Source organism: Homalodisca vitripennis, chromosome 4, assembly GCF_021130785.1.
Source record: "Homalodisca vitripennis isolate AUS2020 chromosome 4, UT_GWSS_2.1, whole genome shotgun sequence".
NCBI lineage: Eukaryota > Metazoa > Arthropoda > Insecta > Hemiptera > Cicadellidae > Homalodisca > Homalodisca vitripennis.
Window position 1 is genome coordinate 130978519 of NC_060210.1, and position 26661 is coordinate 131005179.

At 32.0% G+C, this 26661-nt stretch overlaps 2 protein-coding genes across 3 annotated transcripts in view; both read right to left on the reverse strand.

Annotated features, from left to right (window-relative positions):
* Positions 1 to 3493: 3493 nt before the first annotated feature.
* LOC124360172 (E3 ubiquitin-protein ligase MARCHF3-like) lies at positions 3494 to 15632 on the reverse strand. 2 transcript variants are annotated; one of them, XM_046813551.1, is made up of 2 exons: positions 15470 to 15632; positions 3494 to 4613 (listed from the first exon to the last, which is right to left on the reverse strand). In XM_046813551.1, the coding sequence occupies exons 1-2, from the start codon at positions 15564 to 15566 to the stop codon at positions 3652 to 3654; spliced, it is 1059 nt and encodes a 352-aa protein (XP_046669507.1). In that variant the 5' UTR covers positions 15567 to 15632; the 3' UTR covers positions 3494 to 3651. The 2 variants fall into 2 exon arrangements, with proteins under 2 accessions (XP_046669507.1, XP_046669508.1); XM_046813552.1 differs by lacking the exon at positions 3494 to 4613 and adding an exon at positions 7786 to 8561.
* A 140-nt stretch (positions 15633 to 15772) lies between these two features.
* Positions 15773 to 26661, reverse strand: part of LOC124360171 — a 36166-nt gene continuing 25277 nt past the window's right edge. The window contains 1 exon segment of the mRNA XM_046813550.1: positions 15773 to 26266. Coding sequence (XP_046669506.1) covers positions 26075 to 26266 — 192 coding nt within the window. The 3' untranslated portion in view covers positions 15773 to 26074.

Sequence of the window (26661 nt, forward strand, 5' to 3'; positions counted from 1 at the left end):
GAAAAAGTCGCATGGTGCCAGGTCGGGTGAGTAAGGTGCATGGAGCAGCAGAACCATGCCATTTTTAACCAAAAGTAGTTAACAGAGATGGTTGTGTGTGCTGGTGCATTGTTGAGGTGGAGAAACAGTATCCTGTGTGCCACAAATCGAGTCTTTTTTTGACGAACACTGTTGCGTAAAAGGTTGATTGACGGTCTGACCTGGGGGATTGAACTAGTACGTACTAAGCCCTTGGTATCAAAAAAGCAAATCAGCATTGTTTTGATGTTTGATTTGACTTAACAACATTTTTTTGGACAGGGTGACGATGACTTCTTCCACTGACTTGACTGTTGCTTTATTTCTGGGTCGTAACCATAGCACCATGACCAGTAATAATCTTTGACAGAAAATCTGGATCAGTTTGAAGCTGTTGTTTCAAAACAACATGTTTCAACTTAATGTTCCTTTTGATTGTCAGTCAGAACCCGAGAAACAAACTTGGCAGTAACCCTTTTCATTCCCAAATCTTCCATTAAAATTCACTGAACCGAGCTCCTAGATGACCCACTAATCTCTGACAGTTTATTGCATTTCCTAAAAATCCTAATTTTTCTAAAAAATGTTTTTATCAGTTGGATTGTTATATATCCCCACTGTTTAAATAGCATTTAAAGGTCTGATATGATAATTTGTACCTTATGCCTTCAGAATATGTTTAATTTAATTTTCAAAATTTTAAAAGAATTAGTTTTTTACTTTTTTGCTAATATAAATATTGATATGTAATTCTTCCTAACATTATGTTAGACAACAATTGTAGATGTAAAGAAATCCTAAATATTTTTTTATACTAACTAAATACTCGTAATAGAGTTTCTACTTTTCTGCATAAATTAGATTGTGTAACATTTGCATAAACTCATTGTTCGTGTTTACTTTTACCCCAATTTAAATAAATATTGTATTTACTTCTTCATAACATTATAATTATAGATTAAATTTGTACAGATCATCAACACGGGTTAATGTTCCTTAATGTAATAAAGATGTGTGATGGGCAGATCTTGGAGACTTGAGCTGGGGTTTTTGTGTTGGCTTGACGCCTCCATGATCTACGCTAACATATAGAGCTGTTTCAAATTGTTTTTCATTTATTTTGTTTCATCAAGAGATGACTGCTGAATGAGGCGGAGAAGAGAAACTTTAATCACAGTAGAACACCGAATTAGTCATCTGAAAGGGACCAGCAATTTTGCTGCCACAGCCAACATCTTTTTCCAGTGTTACTTCAGTGTTTTGTGGCCTTTGTGAACCGCTCTAAATTGCGCCAGGACCGATTGCTGCGAGCCGCCATGATTAGGCTTGCACAATTCTTACTTGTGTGAACCGCTCCTATGGGTCAATTAATAATAAGAGCTCTGGTATGATGCGAGCAGTAAACTTTATGCTCATTAATTGGCAAATTTTATCCCCTTTTATGCTCATTAATTAGCAAACCATACCAATTGGATGCATACCGCTCCCTGCTTTTGTCTTAGCTGAGGCCTAAAATAAATTGTGTTTTTTAGATAGACCCATCTATTCCTGTACAAAACGTCAACATCATTAGTGAAATAAGCAAAAATAATGTCACCATTCCTCCATGTCTCAGTCATGTTAAAAATCTCATATATTTGTCTCCTCTAACACCATCTTTTTTCTATTTTTATTAGTACTATTTGTAAAAAAAAAAATTGACTGAATTTTCTTTTACCGTTAAAACCGTGAATTTGATGATTAAGATTGAGTGCGAACCCTGTTTTGTTTTACCAATGGCTCTAAGATAAAGCAAGTGGTGGAATTTTAAGGATTCCCATATAGGAATCTGGTGTTCCAAGAATCTGGTTCTCTTCCCACTGTCTTACATGCAGAAGTCACTGCAAATATGAAATGTACATGTGAGAATCATTGTCTGCAATACAGGAGTAAGACTATTAGTATTTTCACTGATAGCCAAGGCAGCTTGAAGATGTCCAGCTCCAAACTTTTCTAGGATTGTTATATTCTCTTTTCAGAATTAGTGGTATCACTGTTGTGTTCCTGGTCATGAAGGGATTGTGGGAAAAAGGCTGGCACTAACAAACAGGCTTGGTGTCAAACATGACAAGACCTCAACTGTAACTTTTTTTTATGAGTGCACGCTGAACAAATGGTAAGGATACAGTGGGGTTTAAGGATTAGTAGATTAATTCTACAGTCACCTCCCTTAGGGTAGCATTTGATATCTCCTTGAGTAGATTGTTGTCTTCTCAGGTTGTGGGCCTGATTACAGAGCATGGATATCTAAGGAGGCATCTCCATGCAGTTGGTATTTTAAAGATAATCTGCTCTGTAGGTTAAAGGATGGGCAGGAGGGAACTAAATGGAGGAAAATATGATGTACTGTCTTCTTTATTTAAATTGTATAATGATATTTTCGAACAAAATACCAACTAATTTCTTAACTAACTCATGACTGTTGTCTCCAAAATGTTTATTTAATAAGTGGCTTTAAAACAAAAACTACATATTACAATTATTATAGATCTGATTATTGTAGAGTTACAATATATTTGCGTTGCAGTTTCCTGAACTATATTATATCTATAAAATTAATGTCCAATCTTTAGAGTACAAATCTAGGTTCAAGATATAAATTCTTTTAAGAAAAGTTTTGAAATTTAGGTGTAAAATACAAGATATAACATAAAACCTAATAAACCGTGCTTCCTGATTATAATAGATTTCTATTTGGAGGTGTTATGTTTGAAATAGTTGGAGAAATAAATACTTATAGTAATAAAGTTAAAATTTTACAACGAGGTTTCATTTATAATATTCAAAACTATTCAAGAGGGTTACATTTATTTACAAACCAGTCTGTGTTCACAAATAAATGCCTGACTTTAGCTGCTCATCCAATAAAAACTAACTTTTTGAGGAAATATATTTGGTATAAAACATGTTATTTGCTTCAATATATGTATATGGTTGCTTACAAAATGTTCCTGACGTAAAACGTTTTTAAATCATAGAATAACTCATTGATACCATGATTAAGCTCTTTAAATTTAATTTGTTGTAATTTATTATTGTCCACCAATTAGTTTCAATGATTTGATGACAAGAAACAAGACAAAACTAAAAACATGCCAAATTTGAATACTTAAACTGTTTTAAATCGTTATAGAAATGATTTCTCTCTTCACTCTACTCGGTATAAACATCAAAGTCATGTTCACTGCAAACAGATGGACTCGAGACGATTTTTCTTGGTCATCCCTTACACATCTACCCTCATTTCTATATGTTGTCCTTTCCTATCACACTATGTGTAGGGCAAGTGCCCCTTTCACATTGTCTGTGTAATTAAAGTCAAAATCTTTCCATTTGATGTTTAGATGCAAACAGACATTTTCTGATTAAAAATCACCCTTTTAATGTAATTTCTTGTAATTGTGGGAATTCTGTAAATGAAGCAAAATTCAGGTAATTTATGCTACACAATATTTCTTTATTTGATCATATACAATTAGTTGTGACACTGACAAAAAATACTATGTATTTATTACATGTATCAATACTCCAATAACAGTTAAATAAAAAATAATAATTTTTAAATTAAATTTATTATATTAATTTCATACTATTTCAATGCTTGTTATTCCTTTGGTTACCATTTGTATTACTTTGGCATATTTCAATTTCTGGTAAAATTGTTGAGTGTTCATAAGCCACAATAATATCTTCATCACATACATTGTCACAGATTTTACCAAGTGTTTCGTTAACAATCTCTTTTACATCATGGGGATTAACATTGTCTAAACTGATGGAACTAATTTTTTCTTCAACACGTTTTATATCATAATTACTAGCTTCTCCTAAATGTTTACTTGCATCAAGATTGTTAACATTACCTAGTTTGAAGGAACTATCTTTTTCTTCAACGCTTCTAAAATCATCAGTACTAGGTACTTCACCTAATTTCTTACTTACTTCTTCATGTATAATTTGGGAATTATAGTAATTTTCATCTTCTCTTTTAGCACTAAATTTTTCTTGAGTATATTTGAAATCATAGGTATTGGCATCATCCATTTTATTGCTTATTTTATAATTTTGAAGATCCAAGACAAGCTGAACGTTGACAGTGGAGTTCCACCATCGGTACCAAGATTGATATTGCTCCTTCAGCACAAGACATGCATCAAAGCACAATCCTTTGAAAGAAAAAACCGTCAGCACTGTTAAAAAAATAAAAACAATAATCCACTTAGATTGGCTCATGACTTGGTCGGTTTCCTGTTCAGTTGTTTCCGCATCGTTTCGCTCGGTTTTTTTCTCTTTCACAAAAGAGCTTGGAATGCTCGTTATCCACAAGAACCACATCCAACATAATAACGATGTGTTTATGGTACACAATGTCAAAAAAAATAATGTTCTGTATACGTTGTTACGGTTACTCACTAGCCAGACAGGAATTGACTGACAAAAGGTATATCTTCTTACTTGGATCACCTCAAATTTATAAGAGCAAAGCTCACAGAAGGTATGAGAAGAAATGTTTAGCCACTGCTCCAAACACCCGATATGGACACAGCCCATTGAACCTACATAAGTAAAACACATTAAAGAGGAAACCTTTAAGGATATTATTACTGTAATATTTAAAAGTTCATCTGTATTAATTCTCACTTGCACAAATTCACTGTGTACCAAATATGGTAGAAATCGATTCGTTAGTTTGGTTTTGGTTTATGATTATTCTCTATACATGCATGTAGGTGGCAATTTTTGTAAAAACTACTTTTTTGATTATGTATTGTGATTATAACAGGATTTTTTTAACATTTGCCATTGTTATATGAAACAAGGTCTGCACTTTCTTTACTTCTGCACTCCCTCGCTATCAAATATGAGACTTATATAAAGGACTATACATTAATAAATTTTATTCACAGTAGTTTTTGTACTCGAAATATAAGCTCATAGAACTTTTTTATTGGCTGATTCTAAAACATATTTTAATTTCCAAGCCAAATTTGGGTTTAAGAACCACTACAATATTTTTTCTTCTACAGTGTGTGGGAATGGAAATACGAGGCATATCCAGAAAGTAAGTCTACTGAGACTCTCACCAGATTTTGTTCCTTCCAAACGAGATAACGGATGACACCACGAATTTTGCACTTGGTGGGATTGACATTTTTTACTAAACGTATTGTCGCATTGTCAATTTTCATTGTACTGATCTCGAACCGGAGGGGAGGAATCAGGCTACACAGCAGTGCAGCCATCATGTTGAAAAAAAAATCCTTCCAGCCGTGAGAGCTTAAGTACACTTATTTCTGGATATGCCTCGTAAATAGGAAAGGCCTTATCTTTTTGGTATTGCCCTCTCCAAATCTATTATATTAGCAGGGAAGGTATTAAATTAAATACAGTACATTTTTGGAACTTGTAATGAAATATTTGGAGAATGGCAAAAAGTATGGTTCAAAAGTAGTGAAAACTGAGAAGACAGATCATCTTTCTCACCAGATGAAGGTTATCAAAAGCAAGAACTTGATGAATTCCTACTGAGTGAAGCTTGTTGCTACCAAGGTCACATTTTAGGAATAGGTATCTGATGTGCTGGACTAGCTAGGCAATGGAAATCACTGACTAAGCTTTATGATTAAAAACAGATTATTTGTGCACCTGTGATAACAAACAATAGATGCTCATGCCTATTACACACTTCATAAAATTGGATAGGTTTGAATAATTGGTGGATGGGCTGAAGCAAGATTGCTATAGGTATAAGATTTCGACAATGCAAAGGAGAGGTGATAAACAGATTCCTATTGGTTATTGAACAGCATCCAAATCAACTGTCCTTGAGGTAGTGGGGGTCCTCCACAAACCAATCAATCTTCAACCTTCTTGCTTTTGATAGGAAGCAGAAGATGGGGTACTCATCCCAAAGCCTTATTACGCACCATGTCAGGCTGGGAAGAACGATTGCGGCAAAACACTGTATAACAGCCATATTGATTAGAGACCTATGAGAGAAGTTGTAACAGGAAAATGAGGAATTCAATTTTTATCTGATTCAGTGACTCACTAGCCATTTCCAAGCCTAACCTTAAAAATGGACAGGTTAAGAAACATGGAATGATCCCAAGGACTCTCAGAGTATGATGACATCACACCTTGATCTGTTGCAGGACATGGTAAGGAGAAGGCTCTATGTAAAACTATTAGCCAACTCTAATTGAACTTTATTAACTGGAAAATTGTCTTTCAGTAGCAGTCAGCAGTCCTCTGTGAAATAAGGTCATATTGAAATCTTTTGGCACTATTAAGCTGGTAAAAATGATGGTTTCTTATATTTGACCTAAAAGATCTAAGAGCTTAAGACCTGTAATTTTAGTAGTTAAAAAACCAGCACAATATCTAAACACACACATTCATATTTAGTCTACAACTGTATCATTTTCTGCTTTGTATCATTGATGGAAGTGGCAAGATTAATAGTGAACACATTTTTAATACTTCCACAAACATTTTTTTTTATTTAAAAAGCACTTTTGCCGTTTAGGGCATCATCAGTTAATATAAACAGAAAACATCTAATGACTTTATTAGTTTGCAAATTATTAAGAAATAAATTCTTTAGATGAAACTTATAGAAATACACTTGTGAACAAATAATGTAAATAAAGAATACCAATATATATTCTTTGTTATAAATGTTTACTGTTTCAAGCAAGGGCTGATTTGTGTAATGAGACGTCTTCTTGCATCACTGAAACTTTGTTATAATCCCACATAAGCAACATGAAGGGTTCATTTCTGGCTGGTTTGTACTTGCCAATGGAAAGTACACTCGGTGTAGCAAAAACTTATGTAACATCTGTGAAACTCCACGGGTGTCCAGGAGTCGCACATCACTAACCGCAAATGTCTGGATATTGGTGTATAGGGTTGGTCTATAGATGGTTTACTGCGGCGGGTGACTGTGGGAATGGGTAGGGTTCACTTTGTGTTGCAGGTTTCTACAAGCCTAAACATGAGGGAGGGACGATAGCCTCCCTGTCCGCTTTGACTGAAAGAGGCTAGAGTAGAGCTAACCTTCCTTTTTTCCAAAGTGACATGGCTGAAATTGTACCTTTTCTCTTTCCAAGGTGGATATAACACGGATCTTGACAGGAGGTGGCCCCTACCCCAAACCTTTCCCATCCTGAATATACTGTCACTACGGAAGTAGTGCAAAGATCCTTTTGGGACAAAATGCAAAGAGAAGTTTCTCAGCTTGTCCCAAGTGAACGTTATGTATGTTTGTTATGATAAATATTGACTTTCATAATTTAAGAAATTACTCATTTTTTAGTTTTCTTCTACCAAATTATCATACAACTTTTATCCACCCATATTCAAAATTTCACTCTGATTATTCTGCATTGGCACAATGATAACGAAAAGTTTAACTATTAAACATGTTTTAACATTATTACTATTATATTATCATATATTAAAAATAATTTAAACTACTACAGAATTAGTCAGTTTCATCATAGTGGATAGATTATGAGTGTTGTAATAGGTTCTAATGTGTTTAATTTTAGAGGATATGGTACATTTTGGTTGAACCAAAAGTAAAAATAGCTGCTAGCTTAAACAAGTTTTTCAAATGTGATATACTCATACTTGTAAATTAAAAGCATTTATGAATTTTTATAAATTAAAACCTATTGCTACATTAAAAATGTCATTACTACTAAAATAATTACTCCAAAACAATTTGTAAATTTTTTATTTAATAATTTATAATTATGTTTCTAAATGAGTTTGTAATTTATTTGTGTTTGGTAACACTAATGAGTTGTCATCTCTGGATGAGTTGCTTTGGTCTATTTCTTCCATATTTCTACAATTCCAATCTTCTACAACACTTTTTATTGCTGGTTGTTGAAAAACTTCATTAAAATTAGAATTACTTTCGCAACAAAGCTTTCTTTCTTCAACTACACTTGCTATATTTTTATTTACTGTTAGAATCTGTTTAAATGAGTTTTGCAGGTTTTCATTTGACATAGAACTTGTATTGGGTTCTATTGGAGATAGGTTTACAGCAGTACTTCTATCCAAGATTAGTTTTACATTGTTGCAGTGTGTCCACCAATGGTACCAAGGCCGAATGTGATCTTTAGCCAGGGAGTAGATAGTTGCTATGTAACCGATCAGCAACATTACTACAAAGATATTGATGAAACCCTCACTCCAGAGGATCTCAATGCCTTGTGAATATGCTTCTTTGATAAAGTGGTTGAGACCAACAACACAAAATAAGGCCAGGATTAGGGTAAACATTGTCAGCACCAGGCCAATGATCAAATCACAGATGATGAAAGCTCTGTTTGATGGGTTTCGGATCCAGACTGCCACAGACTCCAAACACGAGTAACGACGGTTCATGACGACGTTAAACTGAAACGAGCATAGTTCACAAGAGTTTCGAGATGAGAAGTTTAGCCAACGCTCCAAACACAAGTGGTGGACATAAGCCAAAGAGCCTGTGAATTTACACATTTGTATCAGAAAAAGATCCTTCAAATTCAAAATCTGAGTTTATAAAAAAGTAAACGATTACTGGCTGATTTACTTTTTAGGGAGTATAAGAATCCTATTGATTGGTGGAATATAAAAATTACCTATTTCTTTTTCGTCCTGCAAAATCATTATTACATAACTAACATTGCAATTTTTCGGTTCATATCGAGTAAAAACAAATATTATGGCTCACTATGGAGACCTTCAGTCAACATATTAAACACAAACAACTGATTTAATAAAGGTATAAAGTATATTTAGAAAAAAACAAGTTGAATTCATAAAGATATATTTTATTTTTAAATGACTTCCAACTAACTCATATATATATATATATATATATATATATATATATATATATAATACAGGGGGAATCATGAAGTTCTCCCCCCCTCCCACTTTCCTACAAGCACAATGTACTAGTAAAAATTAATGAAAAAATGTTATAATTATTGATACAAAATACAAAACATTAGGTCGCATAACGCCCGAAAACGCTTCGTTGGCGAGTTACAGCTACACGCGGGATTTCGCTGAATTCCTGGCTAAAGAGTGAAAATAAAAGAGCCATACTGAACTTTGGGAAAGGTTAATTTAAGTAAGAAATATTGTGGATTCTTTAATTTATATTTTTAACTGATAAAGCTAATGAAATAGGTTTCAGAAAAAAAAAAAAAACTGTAAGCCTGTAGTAAGTTTTTGAGGATCAGTGGGGTTAAATGCAAAAAAATTGGGCAGCGTACAATTTTTTTTTAAGTTTGATGTACAATAACTTTGTTTAAATTTGGTAATTCAAATACATAAAATCAAACAAACATTAAGTGTAGAGAATTTAATTCTTGAGAAAATTGATAATAATCAAGGTCTAAAAATAAAAACAGAAATAAGTACCAATTAATCGATTTATTCAGTAATAAATACATTAACAGCATAGCTGTATAGAAATACCGTAACGGTAATGTATTAAAATATAAAACAAAAAAACAAAAGTGTTAGTTCCTTAATGAATTAAATAAAATTTTGGAAGATTGGAGAAAACAAGATTAAACTGTTAAATAAAATTTAATTTGAAATAAAAATAAATCATGTTTTATTACGTTGGTAATTTTTTTTTATTAAAATTTACCAACAAATGTTCGAAAAAAAATTAAGCAAACATTTTTTTCCCTTTATATTGTTTTTTAAAACTAAAATCATCCTGAAATGCAGTTTTTTTTGTTTTATTATTTCTAAAGGTTTATATGTTTGGTAACGCACGAATAAGCACAGCTGATCAACAAGGTATTCTGTACTGTTACTTTAGAACTGTGTAATTAGTGGTGGTTTTGCAAGCTTCTAACCAAGCAGGGAGATCGGGTTCTGTGAAAAAAAAATCGTGTATATAAATGCCCCAAAAATTTTTCTGTGAGTTTATAATTCCGATTGTTTTCATCGAAAAAAATGCCTTACTTATTTTACATCAGAGAAATTACGGCTCCCCCCTGATTATGGTTTTTTATTTTGGGTTACTGGTAAATGTAATGCTAGAGCTTCGCTGTAGAAGAATATGAATACGTTACCCTAAATTTAGAGGATTCCAGATACCAAGAACAATTTCAGGGAACTTTTTCCGGTACTCCTTCGGGAAAACAGGCAATCATTACTACCATGTACTAGCACCAATTAACCGAACGAGCTGTCCAACCTTGATGATGTATATTGGTTATTATTGCTGTTCATCGCATATCCAGGTGTTAAGGTACAACAATACAACAAACAAACAACTAACGACGTATTCTAGGCGATAGGAGTTTCCCCCCAGCAGTCAACGGTGTGGGAGGTCAACCCAACACACTTTACTCAAACAAATTTTATCCGTTTTCATAAACAAAAGGTTCAAAGAATCATCAAAACACACAAACACTCACAACAAAAAATCACATTCACACACAAAAAGTTCAAAACGTCAAACACAACAACAAACAATCAAGACACAACAGCAACACAAACCACATCAACAACAACAAAACATCGAACACACCAACACACAAAACAAAAACAACACACAACAATCATCATCAAACATCAAAAACAACAAACATCACACAACAAATCTACAACAAAACATCACACAAACATCACACACACAACACAAGAAAGAACACACAACACACAAAAAAAACAAACCAATAAAACACACAAATCTAACTAGCTAGGGGATGAGTCCGCTTCGCTTGGAGTTTTTGTCAACTTTTCTGAATTATTTATAAATCAATTGTCATCTAGCAAGCGTATTTTGTTTTACGGATGAGGGCACAATTCTCACTCGGGATGGGTCAATAACTTGCACAATGAACACTCATGGGCAGAAGAAAAATCCCACATGAGGTTAGTGGAACAGAAACTTTCACCACCGATTTAGCTTCATTTGGTGAGGGCCTTTTTTTTGCACAATTCGGCTGATTTGGGAACCCTTTCAATTGACCCTGACAGCCCTAATATGCTGAAGTCTTTCATATCTGATTTGCAATTTTAACTTTTTCCCTTCAAGAAGAGTATGCCGCAGGCTATTAAGAGATGTTCCTTTACATCTCAGAAAAAATTTTGTACTTTCCCAGCAAACCATGACAGGAGCACCTTCCCCATACTTTTTTTTTCAACGTGCGTTTCTTTTTCTGCTGTACTTAAAATCAACAATTTCCCTGGACTACTGGATTGGACGGTGGGAGGGCCCTCGCTCCTTGGGCCACACCGTACAAAGATCACCAGATCCTAAAAAATCTCTTCTCCGACATTGGGATTATTGCATCTTGGGATTGATGAGAAGACACGATTGTAATAACAAGACAAAATTTGAATTCTTTCTTCTCTACCTCTCTCTTCGTAGATGAATTAATTGCCCGTTTTTTTATTATTTGGATTACAGCTGTGCAGAACAGGGAAGTCCTGAAAATTCAAAAAAAGAAACGCAACAAAGGCAGATAGCGACAAACTTTTCATGCAAAAGTGTATTGATAAAGATGGCCTCATTTTGCGAACAAATCTAAATTATAAAAAAGGCGGTTGTCCGTAGCGTGTTGGTCCCAACCGTGATTAATTTTGCTTAAAACGTATTAATGTATTAACTGAATAAAAACGATCATCTACATCTTTTTGTATCATTATTGGTGTCTGGTCTCCTGTTTTATTATTATTTTTTTTTTTTATTTTAGACCTTGATTATATCAATTTTCTCAGATTTAAAATTCTCTACAATTGATGTTTTGGTGTTTGATGTTTATGTATTTATTACCAATTTAACAAAGTTGATTGTAAAGGAATTAGAACAAAAAAAGTTGGTGTCAGATGGGGATACGACCAAATAAAAAAGGAAGACATCAAACTTAAAAAAAAAACAATTGTTTCGAAGCCCCAATTTTTTTTTTTTTTTTTTATTTTTTTTTTTTCATTTAACCGCCTGAATCCCTCCAAAAACTACTACTAACCAGCTACCAGTTCCTGAAACGCTATTTTAAATTAGCTTTATGCAGGTAAAAAATAAAAAAACATATGAATCCACAATATTTCTTACTTAAATTAACCTTTCCAAAGTTCAGTAGGCTTTTAAAAAAAAATTTTTAAAAACAAATTTTTTTTACTCTTTACCCAGGAATATCAGTGCGTAAATCTTTCGGCTAAGAAAACGGTAAAACGAGCTGTAACTCGCCTAACGACGCAGTTTTCCGGACCTATGTTTTTATATTAACATTTTTTTTCATTATTTTTTTTACTAAGTTCAATGTTTGCTGTAAAAAAGAAGTGGGGGGAGAACTTCATGAATCACCCTGTATATATATAAATATATATATATAAAACATAAAACCGTAACATATTTTAATGAGATTGAAATATTTTTCATATCTTACAAGTGTCTGCAATATCACCACCACTAAGACAATAGAAGAATTGTATTCACAGATGTTCAATATCTCAGATCATCCATGTAGGGAGAACAAAACATTGCTTTTGATGTTTCCCCTTCCCCAAAAAAAAGGAAAAAAATATAAGCAATAAAATTTACACCTATACAATGATTAGATTCAAAATTAATTTTAACATTTTTTAAATCTTAAAGGATTTTAGGAGTCATATGAAGAGAACAAGTTTGTAATCACTTTTAGATCAATCCTAACCTAACATTGTCTGCACATGGATTAAGTTAGACAGGGGTGGAGACACCACAGAGGGTCTACTATCATTTATAGAAGCTTGGAAGTTCTCTATTTAATGAAATGCAAATAAATTATTGTGCTCTGCTGCTCGGAGAAAAATTGGTCATACAAATCATTTAATTCTTTTGAAGGCCTTACAGTGTAGTACAAGGGCGGTTTGATAAGTCAGTAACTTTTTAAATTTCCCGCACAGTAACTTTAAATATAGCAGTGCTGAAGTCAACTGTAATCTATCAGTGGGTAACTTTCTAATCTTGAGCAAGATGCATAGTAAGTACAGTTGGTGTTTGATAGCCACTCAGTAGACAACCTGGTGAACTTTGTGTGCTGATTAAGCATTACTTTTTACGTAAAAAGAAGTCCATCACTCAGACTAATGAAAGACTTGTACTGTAATAGTACTACGGGGACTCAGCACCTTCAATTTCGATGGTTTACAGAGTTACGTTGCGGCTGTACCAGTACTAGTGATACCAAATGTTCAGGTCACCCAAAATAAGTGATCACGCCGGATATTGTTGATAAAATCAATGGAATGATATTGGACGATCAGAGAATGAAAGTGCGTGACTTGGCTCATTCTGTAGGTATCTGAACTGAACGGATACATCACATTTTACTTGAATATTTGGACATGAAAAAACTCTGTGAGATAGGTGCAGCGATTACTCACACTCAACCATAAGCACAACCGTGTAACCACCTAAGTGTTTAGCGATGTTCAGCTGTAATTCGGAAGAGTTTTGGCGTCGTTTTGTAAATGTGGACAAAAAGATACATCTCAACACTCCAGGGGCCAATGAAAAATTGAAACAGTGGGTTGCTCGGGGTGAACATGAACCAAAGAAGGCCAAGGTGAGTATGTCATTCAATAATGTCATGACCACAGTTTTTTGGAATGCACAGGGTATCATTCACATCGACAAATATTATTCAGAACTTTTGGACAGATTCGAAGATTTGAAACAACAACCGCTTTTGGTGAAGAAGATAAATGCGGTTCCATCAAAACAACGCATGTACACACTTGCCTAGTCACAATGACAAAAAGTCACTGACTTATCAAACCGCCCTCGTGTGAGTGATTCATACCAATACATGGATAGAAAAACAGATTTAGAGAAAAACGTTTCTCTATCTAAATTTGTGAATGTTTATGATTTTAATAGTTTTTATGTAAAATATAACTTATTGAAATCTTTTATCTAATGTAACATTCATTAGAACAAGATTAATGCCTTGTATAGATTAGTTTAAAGATCGGCTGATTATTTCAGTTAGTTCTGAGGTTCAACACTAGTGCTATACCATCTAACCTTGATTGTTGCCATTCAAATATTTACTATCTGAGCCTCTCACTCTACAGATGGCAAGAGGTCACTTTTCAATGCCTCAATTCATAGCATTGGGTCAGTTATCTCTTGTATAATTAATACAATCAAAGGTCTCGTACTCTTAAACTTGCAGTTAATTAATAACATATCAATAGCTTTGGATTGTACACATGGAGGGTTTGTGAAGATAACACAATTTTTTTAACATTTCCAAGCCACTTTTTGAGATCTACAATCTGATCTCTTCCTAAAGTGGAGAACTAACATAACACAACTACAAACTAGGTTAAAGTAAACAAATCGTACCAAAGTCTTGTGTACCACATACACAGTACAAGGTGGTTGATGTTCCTTCTCAAAATCTTAATTTGGAATTGTTAGCTAGTCAATGTTATTCAAAATAACTGACACGGTAAGAAAAATTTAATAAAATTGGGGAATCTCCGCCTCATGTGTCATACAGTACAGTGTTAACTATCAATCAAAACAACAAATCTAATGATTTGCTTACTCATACTCGACAGAGCAGAGTTTATGCTCAGATAAAAATGGGTTAAAAGAGGAAATTAAGAAAATTGGATCGGATTGTAAACAGAATGGATACCCTCTGTCATTTATATTATACATGCAAACAAAACAGAAGATTCATTCCCAAATGAGGAAATCAAAATAGAAATAAATTTACATTTTTGTCAATGCCTTAAATTTGACGGGATTATCTGAGAAAAGTAGAATAATTTGAAATTGCGTAAGGACTGCTTTGGAAGAACACAACATTCAGACAAAGTCTCGTAAAATTAACCAAATAGAAACGTAAAGATAGAAACCTACCAAAAAAATATTTGTAATAAATCAATAAAAAGAGGCCCACTACTGTTCCCTGATTAGTCGCAATCTTGATTCTACCGTTACGATCACGAGGGGCAATAATACAACGTAAAATATAATAATAATAATTGGTAACTGGTCAGTTGCCATCAATGGTTGGGTAACGCATGCAGACTTATTGTGAAATGTATTCCTATAATAGTGTTTGTTTTAATAGTGTTTATGTCTTATAGCTATAGTGTTCATGGACATGACACAAGTTTGTTGTGATTCCTGACTTCTGTGTGTCACAAATCATAATATTTGTTTACTTTAACCTAGATTCATTGTAGTTATGTGTGAAGTTAGTTATCTACTGAAGGAATATTGTTTGTAGTATCAATGAATGAATGATGGCATACATCTGAAAACTCCAGTTTACCTCTACATACACACTTTTTTTTAGAAGTAAATCACGTTTTAAATTATTTTTCATACATTTAAAACACTAATTTTGTAATTTAGGTGAGCCATAAATACCTTTGCACATACAAGGAGATAAAATTAGATCCCTAGTAGTTTTGCTATGACAGATTCTGCATTCAATGACGTTGGCCTCTTGGTCATTTGAAGACATTATTAGCCTCAAACTGTGGCCAAATAACTATTTAAGTGTTAAAAGCAGAAGCAGTAGTCATTCTATCACTTGCAATTTTACAATTTCTATCAACTATGGACATCGGCTAATTTTTTATTTAAAAGAACCATCTTAACCTCAAAGACATCTTAAAAAATACCTGTGTTGATACTAAACAAATTTGCTGGGTAAATTAACACACTTTCTAAAAGCTTGCACAGTTATTTATTCATCATCTGCTGATAACAATATTATCCACCACATGTTTTAAAATAAATCATGTTAAACTTCAACAACATTAGTGCATGCCATGTCAGCAGTAAGCTCAGTGTATACATTCTAACAGTAACAATAATTCCTCTGCTCATTAACATTATATCTACTTAACAACAAGAATCAAAATCACTAACAGAAATATACAAAGTAAATTTAAAATTTATAAAAAAGACATCTTAATTATTTATTAACTCTTTCTATTGCCTCTTAATTTATTTCAATTAATTAAATTAACTAAATTCTAAGTACACAACCACTTAGTTTTCAAAATTTTACTTTATTAGTTATGTTACAGCAACTAATTCAACCTAATTTATATTTTTTTATCCAAAAACTTTTGAACTGTTAAAAATATTAGTTTGTTCTTGTTTTACTAAGACAGGTACATTACCTACGGTACCTAACCTGTAATAACAAACCATACATCTAAGGCAGTAATGGTAGGTAGATTGTGTACTTCAGTGAATATCAAATAAAAATAATTTATTCTCCAAATAAATTAACAAAAGATTAAAAATGATTCACTATGTTTTTTTAATTATAATAAAATGAAATTAAACATTTAGTTCTTTAAAATATATTGTGTAAAGTAAGTAAAAGTAATTATTTAGTCAGGTAACACAGCCAATACAACTATTAAAAGTAACCAAGCATACCCTTTACTTGAATTACTGAAATGTAATAATCATACAAAAACGTAATGCTCTACCTTTGATTATTATTATTGTACATCTACCCTTTGAACAACACTAGTTTACGTGCCAGAGATAAAAAGTATTTAATGTAAACTAAACATATAAGTTGTGTTAATCCAAAATGATTTTTGTTAACTTTAAACACATTATTAGTCTTTATGAGCTCAAACTCAAATAAATTATTATTAACCTTAGATCTGGTGCCATATTGAACATTCAAAATGATCTCTCCCCTCCATTTGAACACATTTCAAGAATAAATTTCTAATTTCAACTTTCCTCTGGGAATGGCAAAAAAATTTTGGTTTTTAAAGCCAATACATACACAAAATTATCACAGTTTCATGAGAAAAACAATATAGGCCTATTGTTAGTTTTCAAATAGCAGGTAGTATACAGTATATGTATTAGCAATAATTTTACTGAAATGTTCATGAATCTAAAACAGTGTGAAGGTGGAAAAATGTATTTTTTATATTTCTTTAGAAAACCTGTATACCATACAACAAATTTTATTGAAACTCCTATGTTTTATGGTTCTTGAACTTTCAGAACTTTTCCCTAAATTTTCATGTCCAAGAAATTGTTGTGGAGAATATGGCTACCACAATAATGTGTCCCAGTTGGCTTCAAAAATCCTTACAGAAGACCACGAAAAACAAAGGCTTGCTGCATGACTGAATTTTTTTGAAGGCTACAAATGACATGTTAATGAACTTCTTCATATTATTATAACTAGTGTTAAAATGGGTGAAACATGATGTGAGACAAATAGGCAATCTGTGGAATGGAGACATTCTCCCAAAAAATGAAGAAAATGGCTCTAAACTCCTTCACTCAGAAGGATCATGTCAAACGTTTTCTGGGACTATAAGATTGTGATCCTAGTTGCTTTCATGAATGAGGCTTGATAATCAATGCAGAAAGGTATTGTGAAGCACTGCAGATACTATAGCAGACAATGCAAAACAGGCGTTGGTTGAAACTGAAAACTTGTTTTTTCTCAACAAATTGTGTTCATACACAGCCAATCGTGACATTTTTTCTTTCACTTTTGTTAATGTTTTATTTCAAAATATCTGTCACTTTCTGGGCAGCCCTAGTATAACTACACAACACTTATTACACTAAGAAAACACCATTACATTTTGTTATACAATATTATATTTAGCGAGGTGAGAGGAACAGAATTTGGTTTCTAGGACATGCCAACCACGCTAATCAATGATATTATTCAATAAATCCTATAAGTGAAGGTATATTGATCCCATGCCATCATATAGGCAAACCAGTTAATAATAAACTGCAAGTTATAGTTCCAAGTTAGTACATTTTTATTGAAAATGTTTAGAAGAAATTTAATAAAACAAAAACTATTTAATAAAGTGCTAGTGACAACTATTTTGAAGCAATAGGAAGATTTTTTTTCTTTTTGTGGTTGTATGTACATGATTTTGTTGTTATGCTTGCCACAGCATTATGTAAACTGACTGATCAGAAATCACATTCTATTTATTCTTAAGACAGTTTAGTGAAGTTTTAGGAAAAATTAATTCTTCCTTTTTACTTAATTTTACTTATTGTATTTGTTACAACGTAAGTAGTGCTGAAAACCTATTCATTTCTATCATTGAACTGTACTCTCTTCATTTTTACTTAAAACTTTGCATTATTCATTCATAAGTTATTTCATCATTGACTGATCGTACACAAGGACACACGAGATGGCACACCAGATCTAAGGTTAAGGGGGCACTGTATTAATCATTATCAATAAAGTTCAAAAGGCACCAAATACTATACAATTATACATTTAAATGAAGTACTTGCTGAATTTAAGACACTTATGAAAGGCACCATAATATAAATTTACTATTCAAATGAAACTGCTCAGGTTGGTTTGAATTCTATTCTGATAGATTACATACAGATTCATAATGTTTTAGTTCACTACATTTTAAACAGCGAAATTAATACAAATTAAGCTAAGAGTGTACTGATATTTTTTTATTATTACTTATGAAGGATATTGTTTAGTTGCAACAAATGCTATTTCTTACAGCATCCATTAGCTGAGAAAAACCAGTACAGTACAGTCTGATTCAATGAAAAGCTCAGACTAATTTCATACAATTTTTAAATAGGAATATAAATTTACAAATCACAATTTACATTCATTGATAGCTATAAGTACTGTTGGTTAAAAAATTACATGGTTGAAAGATGAGAGTTACTATTGACAGCTGAAAAATTAAGAGGTAGTGTCACCGACTTATGATTTAAATTTATTGACAATCCGTTTATATAAAAGATAATATGATATATAAAGGCTGTTGGTAACCCAAACATGAGGAAGTACCTTCCCCTTCCTGCTTTGACTGGAGGAGACTGGAACAGATCTAGGCTCCCCTACTTCCAGTGACATGACAGATATAGAGCCCAATACCCTCGATATGGGGTCTTAACAGGAGGCGGTCTCTACCACAAACCTTACCCATCCTGAAAATCCTACCACTCCTAAGTGCAAACGTTCTTTTACGACTAAATGCAATGAGAGGGTTTCCTCAGCTTCTCGTACTGAGTGAAAAAAACCATGATTTGGTTTACAATGAATTTTAATTAAACAAGTCTCAAAAAACGAACAGTATATTACATAAATGAGTTCTGTATACAAAAATTCAATTTTTTCCTAAATGTCTCACAAGTGACTGACTGTCCACTCAATACAATATCACCTCTACGATGTTACATAGGTTTAAAGCCCTATTAAAAGATCATAATTTGATTAGTAAATATTATTATCTGCTACAAATTATGATTATTAATTTTCATAAATCATCATAACTCAGCAGGCAGGTCTTTATTTGTTTGTCTGAGTTTTTGGGTATTAATATAAAAAAAGTCAATTTAGGAATGGGGGGGAAATACACAAACACAATAAGGTGAGTGTTAAAATTGTAAGGCTTACTTAGATTCTTTATATAGAGTAATGTAGTACTTTGTGCTCAAGAGGGAAAAATGAAGAATCTTGGACAACACTGGTCACAAACGATTTTTACATTATGGACTGGAATATTTTCTCTTAAGTAATACAATTTCAAGATACCACAATACAAATGCGCTTATTCAAGAAAATAAATCTGCTCAGAATTGTGCAGACAAATGCACACATTTTGAGACAACTATACTCAGGGGTGTTCCCTGAATCTATTAAATCTACTAGGCCTTCAATTTTGTTTTGATGCAGTATTCAAAATATTATTCAAACTGTAATTATTTTACATCACAAAGGATAAATATTCTGCAAACTATTTTTGTTGTTGTTATGTTACAGTGCAATTAAAAACAAAGATGGCAATTTTAAGTTTTGTCATGTATTTCTTTAGAGATTTGTTTTCAATAAATGTTCTGATTCCAAATAGATTGGTAAAACATTTCTATAACTACAAGTGCATAGCAAATTCTTGTTATGTTCATACAGTTCAATGTATTTCTTATCATTTGATAAATATACATAAAATATATTTTTGTGGCAATTATAATTCAATAACCTTTTCTGTACAAAAAAAAAGTAGAACGTACCTGATGTTAGGTGGCCCCTAAATTAGAGAAAAATATGTAACGTGTCTCTACATACAGCACACAATACACAAGGTAACTATTTACTAGGATAGTACTAAAACTACAACAATCAATTAATTGGTGTTATAGTTTCCTGTCACATGACAGCTTATGGTCTTATTGTGACCACATAACAAATATATCTACAATATATTTCATTACTTTACTAACACACCACTAAAGCAGCTAGTGAACAATTAAATTGTCATGATATGTTGTCCATGGACGGATACTTCACTAATTACATTTCCAACATACATGACTAAGTACAGATTGCTTGAAACATCAGTAGTTCTAAGAACTCTTAAAGACAAAATCTACTAAGCAATTAACATAACAAGAAATTAGTGAATCCTTAGACTACCAAAAGCCAATTAGATCAGTTATCTATTACATTGTAAAAACTGTGAAAAGCCAATTTAATCGACCCAACAGCTTTGTGAGAACTGCTAGCAACCAATCTCATTGATTGCAACAGTTTGCGTGATATCGGAAAGACGCCGATCTAATTGGCTTGTTGTATATTCTTTGTAGAAAATGCATATGTTGCAATAAATTGTTATATTACTACTGAAATTAAAGGTAGAAAGTTGCTGTGTTTGATAACTGTTATGCGTGTTTTAAAAACAAATGACGATTCACTTTATATAACCATTCACAAATTTATAGTTTATTATAATAAGGTTTATATTATTAAAAACATTCCAACTCTTTGACAAAACTGCTATACAACATTGTTATAATGCCATATATAGGAACAATTATATTTCCAATTCATAATACTGAAGCACATGAAAGTTACTATTTAGGCGTTACGACTTTTTAACTACTTTTCAACCAAAACCAACAACTACAATAATTTATAAATGTAAGTTTAAATTCATAGTTTTTATTACAAAAAATTAAATTTTTCCAGTCTTTAATATTAAACTCTATTTATGTAACTGTTGTAATAAAAAAATTCTTTATATTTGAATCCATTTATACTATATGTGTTCCATATTTTGTTTTTATATACTAAATTTACAATTCCTGTAACATGATACAACTAAAGTGGTTACTGGCTGAAGATAGGAGAAACGGTGCACTGGACTTGGCTCTTCAGGAGCCACTATAGCTGTAGGCTTGCTCTTTTGAAAGGTGTTACAGGAGATGTGGCAACAATGTAGTTGACTAAATTTTTAATACTTTCAATCTTACAAAATGGTAGTTTACCCAACAAACCATATCAGTTTCATTAAATTGCTTTTGAACTCTTTCAGTGCCATTATGCTGATTAAACCAGCACAATCACTATGGAAGAGATACAGCGAGCTGTATCAATTATGCGCAATGAGAGAATTTATATTATTTGTATTTTTATGGTATAAAATTAAAGGTAAATAACTGCTTTTTACTTGGATCACACCAAATGCTGCAAAAATGTTTTGTTTTAAGTTATATCCCTATTACATAATCTTCATTTTATCAGGATTCTTTATACCAATGTTATGATCTGTAATTACACTTTAAAATATCTCTTCTTCAACCCTGGTAAAGCAGTAAATGGCCAGTTTGATATGGATTAAAAAAATGTTTAAATCAAAATTAAGAATTTCTACAACAATTTTCTTTGGATTTTAATCTTTTAACTAGTCCCATAAACATTTAATGAATAGTTTTAATATTAAAATTACTTGGGTTAAAAAATATATCCCTCCATACTAAAAAGTTATGAATTTTCTAGTAAAAGCTTGCAAAAATCAACAATTAGCTGGCACTTCTCAGACAACACTGCTTCCCACTTATGTGCACTTTACTCTGTGAACATCTGGCACCCAAAGGGTTAAAAAATCAATGTTTGTCCATGATTGATTATACTTTTTAAAGTTGCTGAAGCACAAAAACCATCACTGAAGAATAGTGTGCATCTTTTTTAAATATAAATACATAATAACAGTTTTTTTATGAAAAATACTAATACACTGGGAACACAATTATTTGGAATACAGTTATCCAAAGTGCCAGATTATCCAAAGTACGTAATAAGAATTAAAATTTTTGCAATTCAGTCATTATTGGTATATATCAATTAAAAAAAGAACGTTACTCAACTAAAATTTTTCATGAATTTGTTATATATTATTACTTCAGCATTAAAATCATACTGCCATCTTTTTTGAGCATTATGGCAGTGAAAAAATTGCACGTGACCACTGCTAGAAGCCAAACCGTGTTGTACCCTGCACATTCCAGAATATTGATTTGTTTAAACAAATAAGTACATTTTATAAATTTTTCAACATAAAAGTTAGACGTACTTCTGTTTATATTGTTAGCTTGCTTTCTGTTTGTAATTGACTACATTATAAAATAATTATAAAATTTGGCTGTGTTATAAAATAATGGACACTGATCCTCACATGTGTACATGATGCCACTGCTCAGTTTTCAGACATCAACACCATTAGCAGCAAGTTTTTAATGGGGACCTGCCTTATTCAGTTTTCATTATGTGAAATGGATTTGATTCCATCTACTTTGAATAATAACTTCCCAAGCGTATTCTTCAACTTTTATTGATGTAATATGCTACTTTAGAATTTTAAAAATGTTTCTCAAAGAATACACTTAAAAGTTAAAAAGTAGGATGTAAATTGGCCTGGTAAATAGTAAAAATTTGTAAGCGTTTTTTATAACTGATGTTTTTATTTACACCCATAACTTATTATAAGCTTACAGTATTATTTATTTCTCATTTATACAAAAATATGATATTTGTCCATTGGAATCTAATTATTATTTTTATGTCACAGATTCAAACATAAATTTACTTTTATAGTAACATATTTTATATACATAAAGCAATAACTTGAGGTCATAAGTGGTTGCCACATTTCCTACAGTAAAATTACTAAATTTTCCTAATATTCTTCAAAATTACTGATTTAGCACTGGGTAGTTCCTTAGGCAAGTTTAGGCATTCTTCTTCTTTCACCATAACTTTGGTCAGGGATTCAAAGGGTTATAGAAATCTCTTAATAATTTAAAGTATAAACCAATTCCCACTATGTCAGTAGATATGACTTTCCAAAATATACTTTTAATACTGATTACTAGAGGAACATATTATTGAGTATAATACTTCGGTTTATACTAATGTTAAAGTTTGTTTTAGCATTAATAACAATGTCACTTAATTAACTATAGTGTACATCAACCTGAAAAGTCATTACAAATTATTATCATAGATTAAGTCACTTTGTAAAAGCTTTAAATATGAGATCATCGTCATATTTTTTTTATATTACAACATTTTAATTCTAGTTTTGTAAAATATATAACAAACACAAAAATGCTGTTTGGTATTAAAATATTATAGCCTACATATTTCACATGATATGCATGAAAAATTAGTTAAAAATAGAACTGTTCTTGTAAAATAAACTAGTTGGGTAAAAGAACAATAATAAATACTGAAGTATAATAAAACCATTTTTATGGTTGTGTTTTATAAATAAATGTTTACAGGATTAACAATGTCTTTTATACGTAGGAAAAGTGAATGCTGGACTATCCTGAGTTATTGCTGTGAAGGGCAGATTTGGGGAGGGGGGAATACAACACCTGCCTCTTGTTTCCTGTCACTATGAGCTCAACAATCAAATGTTTAAACTTTGTCATTATTGAACAATATGGCTACACTAGATACATGATGTATCATATGATACATATCATATCATATGATGATGTGTGATATAGATATATTGGATTGTTTTGTATGTATAAAAATTGACAGAGGAACACTAGAACGGAATGTAATAATTTTAAATAGCTCAATAACTCTGGTTAGTCTGGCTGAATAACACGTTGACTCTCTCTGAGAAGACCTACACTGATGACAACACTATTAACCTACAAACGTAATAGCTACATCACAAACATTTTTAAAACAATACATTCTATTTATCACAATATAAGAGAAATAATAATTTGTTTTTGAAAAGTTTGCAGAAATAAAACTACACATATTACTTGAAACAGAGAGCGATATGACATGAATGTATGATTAATCACAGAGTGATTCATAACCTTACAGGCAATAATCATATACAGTCTATTTTAAACGAAGCATTAAAAAAAACATACTAAAATTATCAAACTATTATTGTAAGTACAGAAACCATAAGTATAGGATTACATGAGGCTGTTTGGAAAATAATCCCCGTTTTTCATGTAGCACAAGCAGTTTAGGGAGAAAGTAATGTTTATCGACCTTTCTTAACATAAATGATCACCCAATCGAACTGAGTATATAAATATTTAGAAACCTTTAATGTAACTGGTTTGTAGTATAAAAAGAGGAGTATACATATGAATATGATATGATTATGATTATGTAAATCTTCACGTGGGGCTGAGAGTGTTGAAATAACAATTACTCATAACTGTAAGTGTTTGACTATTCAATGACAGAGATGAGTTTATTCAAGAAATTATTGAATAACTTCACACAAAAAAAAATTTTATTTTTAAATTACCACTTCACATGTTTATAGGATTTCCATCCACTACTTTTTGTGCACGAACAGAATAAACCTTTTGATGAAGTTTAAACATTATTGGATTATTACATCAACATGTTTCCTACCAAAGGTTACACGAGCATTGTGTGGTGTGTGCATGTACCAGTAGTTACAATTACTTTATAGACAAGGAATAGATTCACACTTGCCAATGGCATAGTGTAGCGGGTACAACGGTTAACGCAAGATAACTGGATCAAGAGAGTGTGGCAGCGACCCTGTCTTTGCAAGCAGCCCGCCTGCCCGGGTGAGGGTGGTGGTTCGGAAGTCACCTTTAAGCCGTTGGTCCCCAGGTTGTGTTAGAAAGGGCTTCTGAAGCCTTAACGTTTGCCTGGTAAAATAAGTCTTCTTTACTTTACTTTACTAGCTGGCAATATGTATGAATGAGAGCTTGTCTGTGGTCTGGAATATATAGTTGGCATATGAACCCTGAGTATTAGGCATAATTGTGCAGATAAAATACATTATGCAAAGTCTCTCTACACTAATATAAAAAGTTACTATAAGATACCTCTCCTGTTGTAAAACTAATAATTTTACCTATGTAATCGGAAAAACTGGAAAAAAATTGAAGTTCTCCTCAACAGCATATTTAAAATTGTAAATAATTTTAAGGTGAGTTGATTTTCAAATTTTGGCGTTGAAACAAAATATTATACAGAATACAAAAATTTTATTTAATGTTTCATCTGAAAAGTTAGTGTCTAAAAGACAAACAAACAAAATAAAAGTTTTTCTAGTCCGCAATATAAGCTTTGCGATGAGATGAAACTTATGTTAAAAATAAACTGAGCTACTAAAATACAATGTAGTACTTTACATGAGCTTGATTTAAACTTTGTGAGTGCAATAATTTTAATGAGAACAAATTACCTTCCCAAATAGATGGCTGTCAAAAGACATATAAATGGTTCAGTAGAGTACTGACAATCAATGCTCCCCTTACACCACTGCTTGTGCTGTATAAAAACGAAAGTTACTTTCTAATACATTCCCATGCGATATACATAGGCACTAATATGTATTTAAAGCTAAACCTGAAAACCCCATTATAGTTCTAACCATTGCTATAAAATTGCTTTATTGTTCTGAATTAATAATACTTGTTTAAAATAAAATAAAAAAACAGTAAAATACAAAATAGGTTTAAGTAAATATAGAATACTTAACAACTTATGAAAAGACTACATCTAGTTTTACAACTCACGGTTGATTAAAAAAACTTCAGAACTTGGTAAGAGATGTCTCCTCTAAGCTCATAAAAAATACATAAATAGGTACATAACTATTAGGAAGCCATGTCAGAAAGCTTGTCAGGTGGAATGTAGCTGATTATATGTCTGATGACAGCTTAATTTTCATTTTCAGTAGTGGTGTCATTTTCATTATCATTTTCATTATCATTATCATTTTCATTATCATTTTCATTCTCATTTTCATTATCATTTTCATTATCAAGAGCCTCAAGCTTGGTCTTCAATTCAAGAGCCAACTTATAACCCAGTTCAGGTCGTCTGTCCCTACCTTCCACCATCGCCTTTACCTGCAACAGATGGCAAATTAGTTAATTATAATTTACATATTTTGGTATTATATTCCAGGCAATATGGATCAATGATTCAAATTCTTCATTGAAACAATTTGTCAGAATTGACCTACCTTCCTTAAATCCTAGGTTAAGACAAAACTGTACACAACTGAATCATGATAACAAAACTATATTCAATTTGGCTTAAAATTGAAGAACTGATTGAGACCAGAGGACACTATTCCACTGTGGACACTTGGAGTCTACAATATTCCATGTAGTTATAGTCCAGAGTACATTAGAAAAACAGAATGCTTCAATATCTACACAAGTTAGAGAACAAATTAGGTACACGCTTATCAAAGGATATTAAGAAAATCTCTAGAAATAATTTAAAAATAAAATACAGA

Bases quoted from the DNA above. Each gene is read 5' to 3' on its own strand.
- LOC124360172 (XM_046813551.1), bottom strand. From the start codon at position 15,566: ATGTCTTCAAATGACCAAGAGGCCAACGTCATTGAATGCAGAATCTGT. The intron at 4,614-15,469 runs GTATTTATGGCT...TTACTTATGTAG, and splicing joins ATCTCCTTGTATGTGCAAAG to GTTCAATGGGCTGTGTCCAT.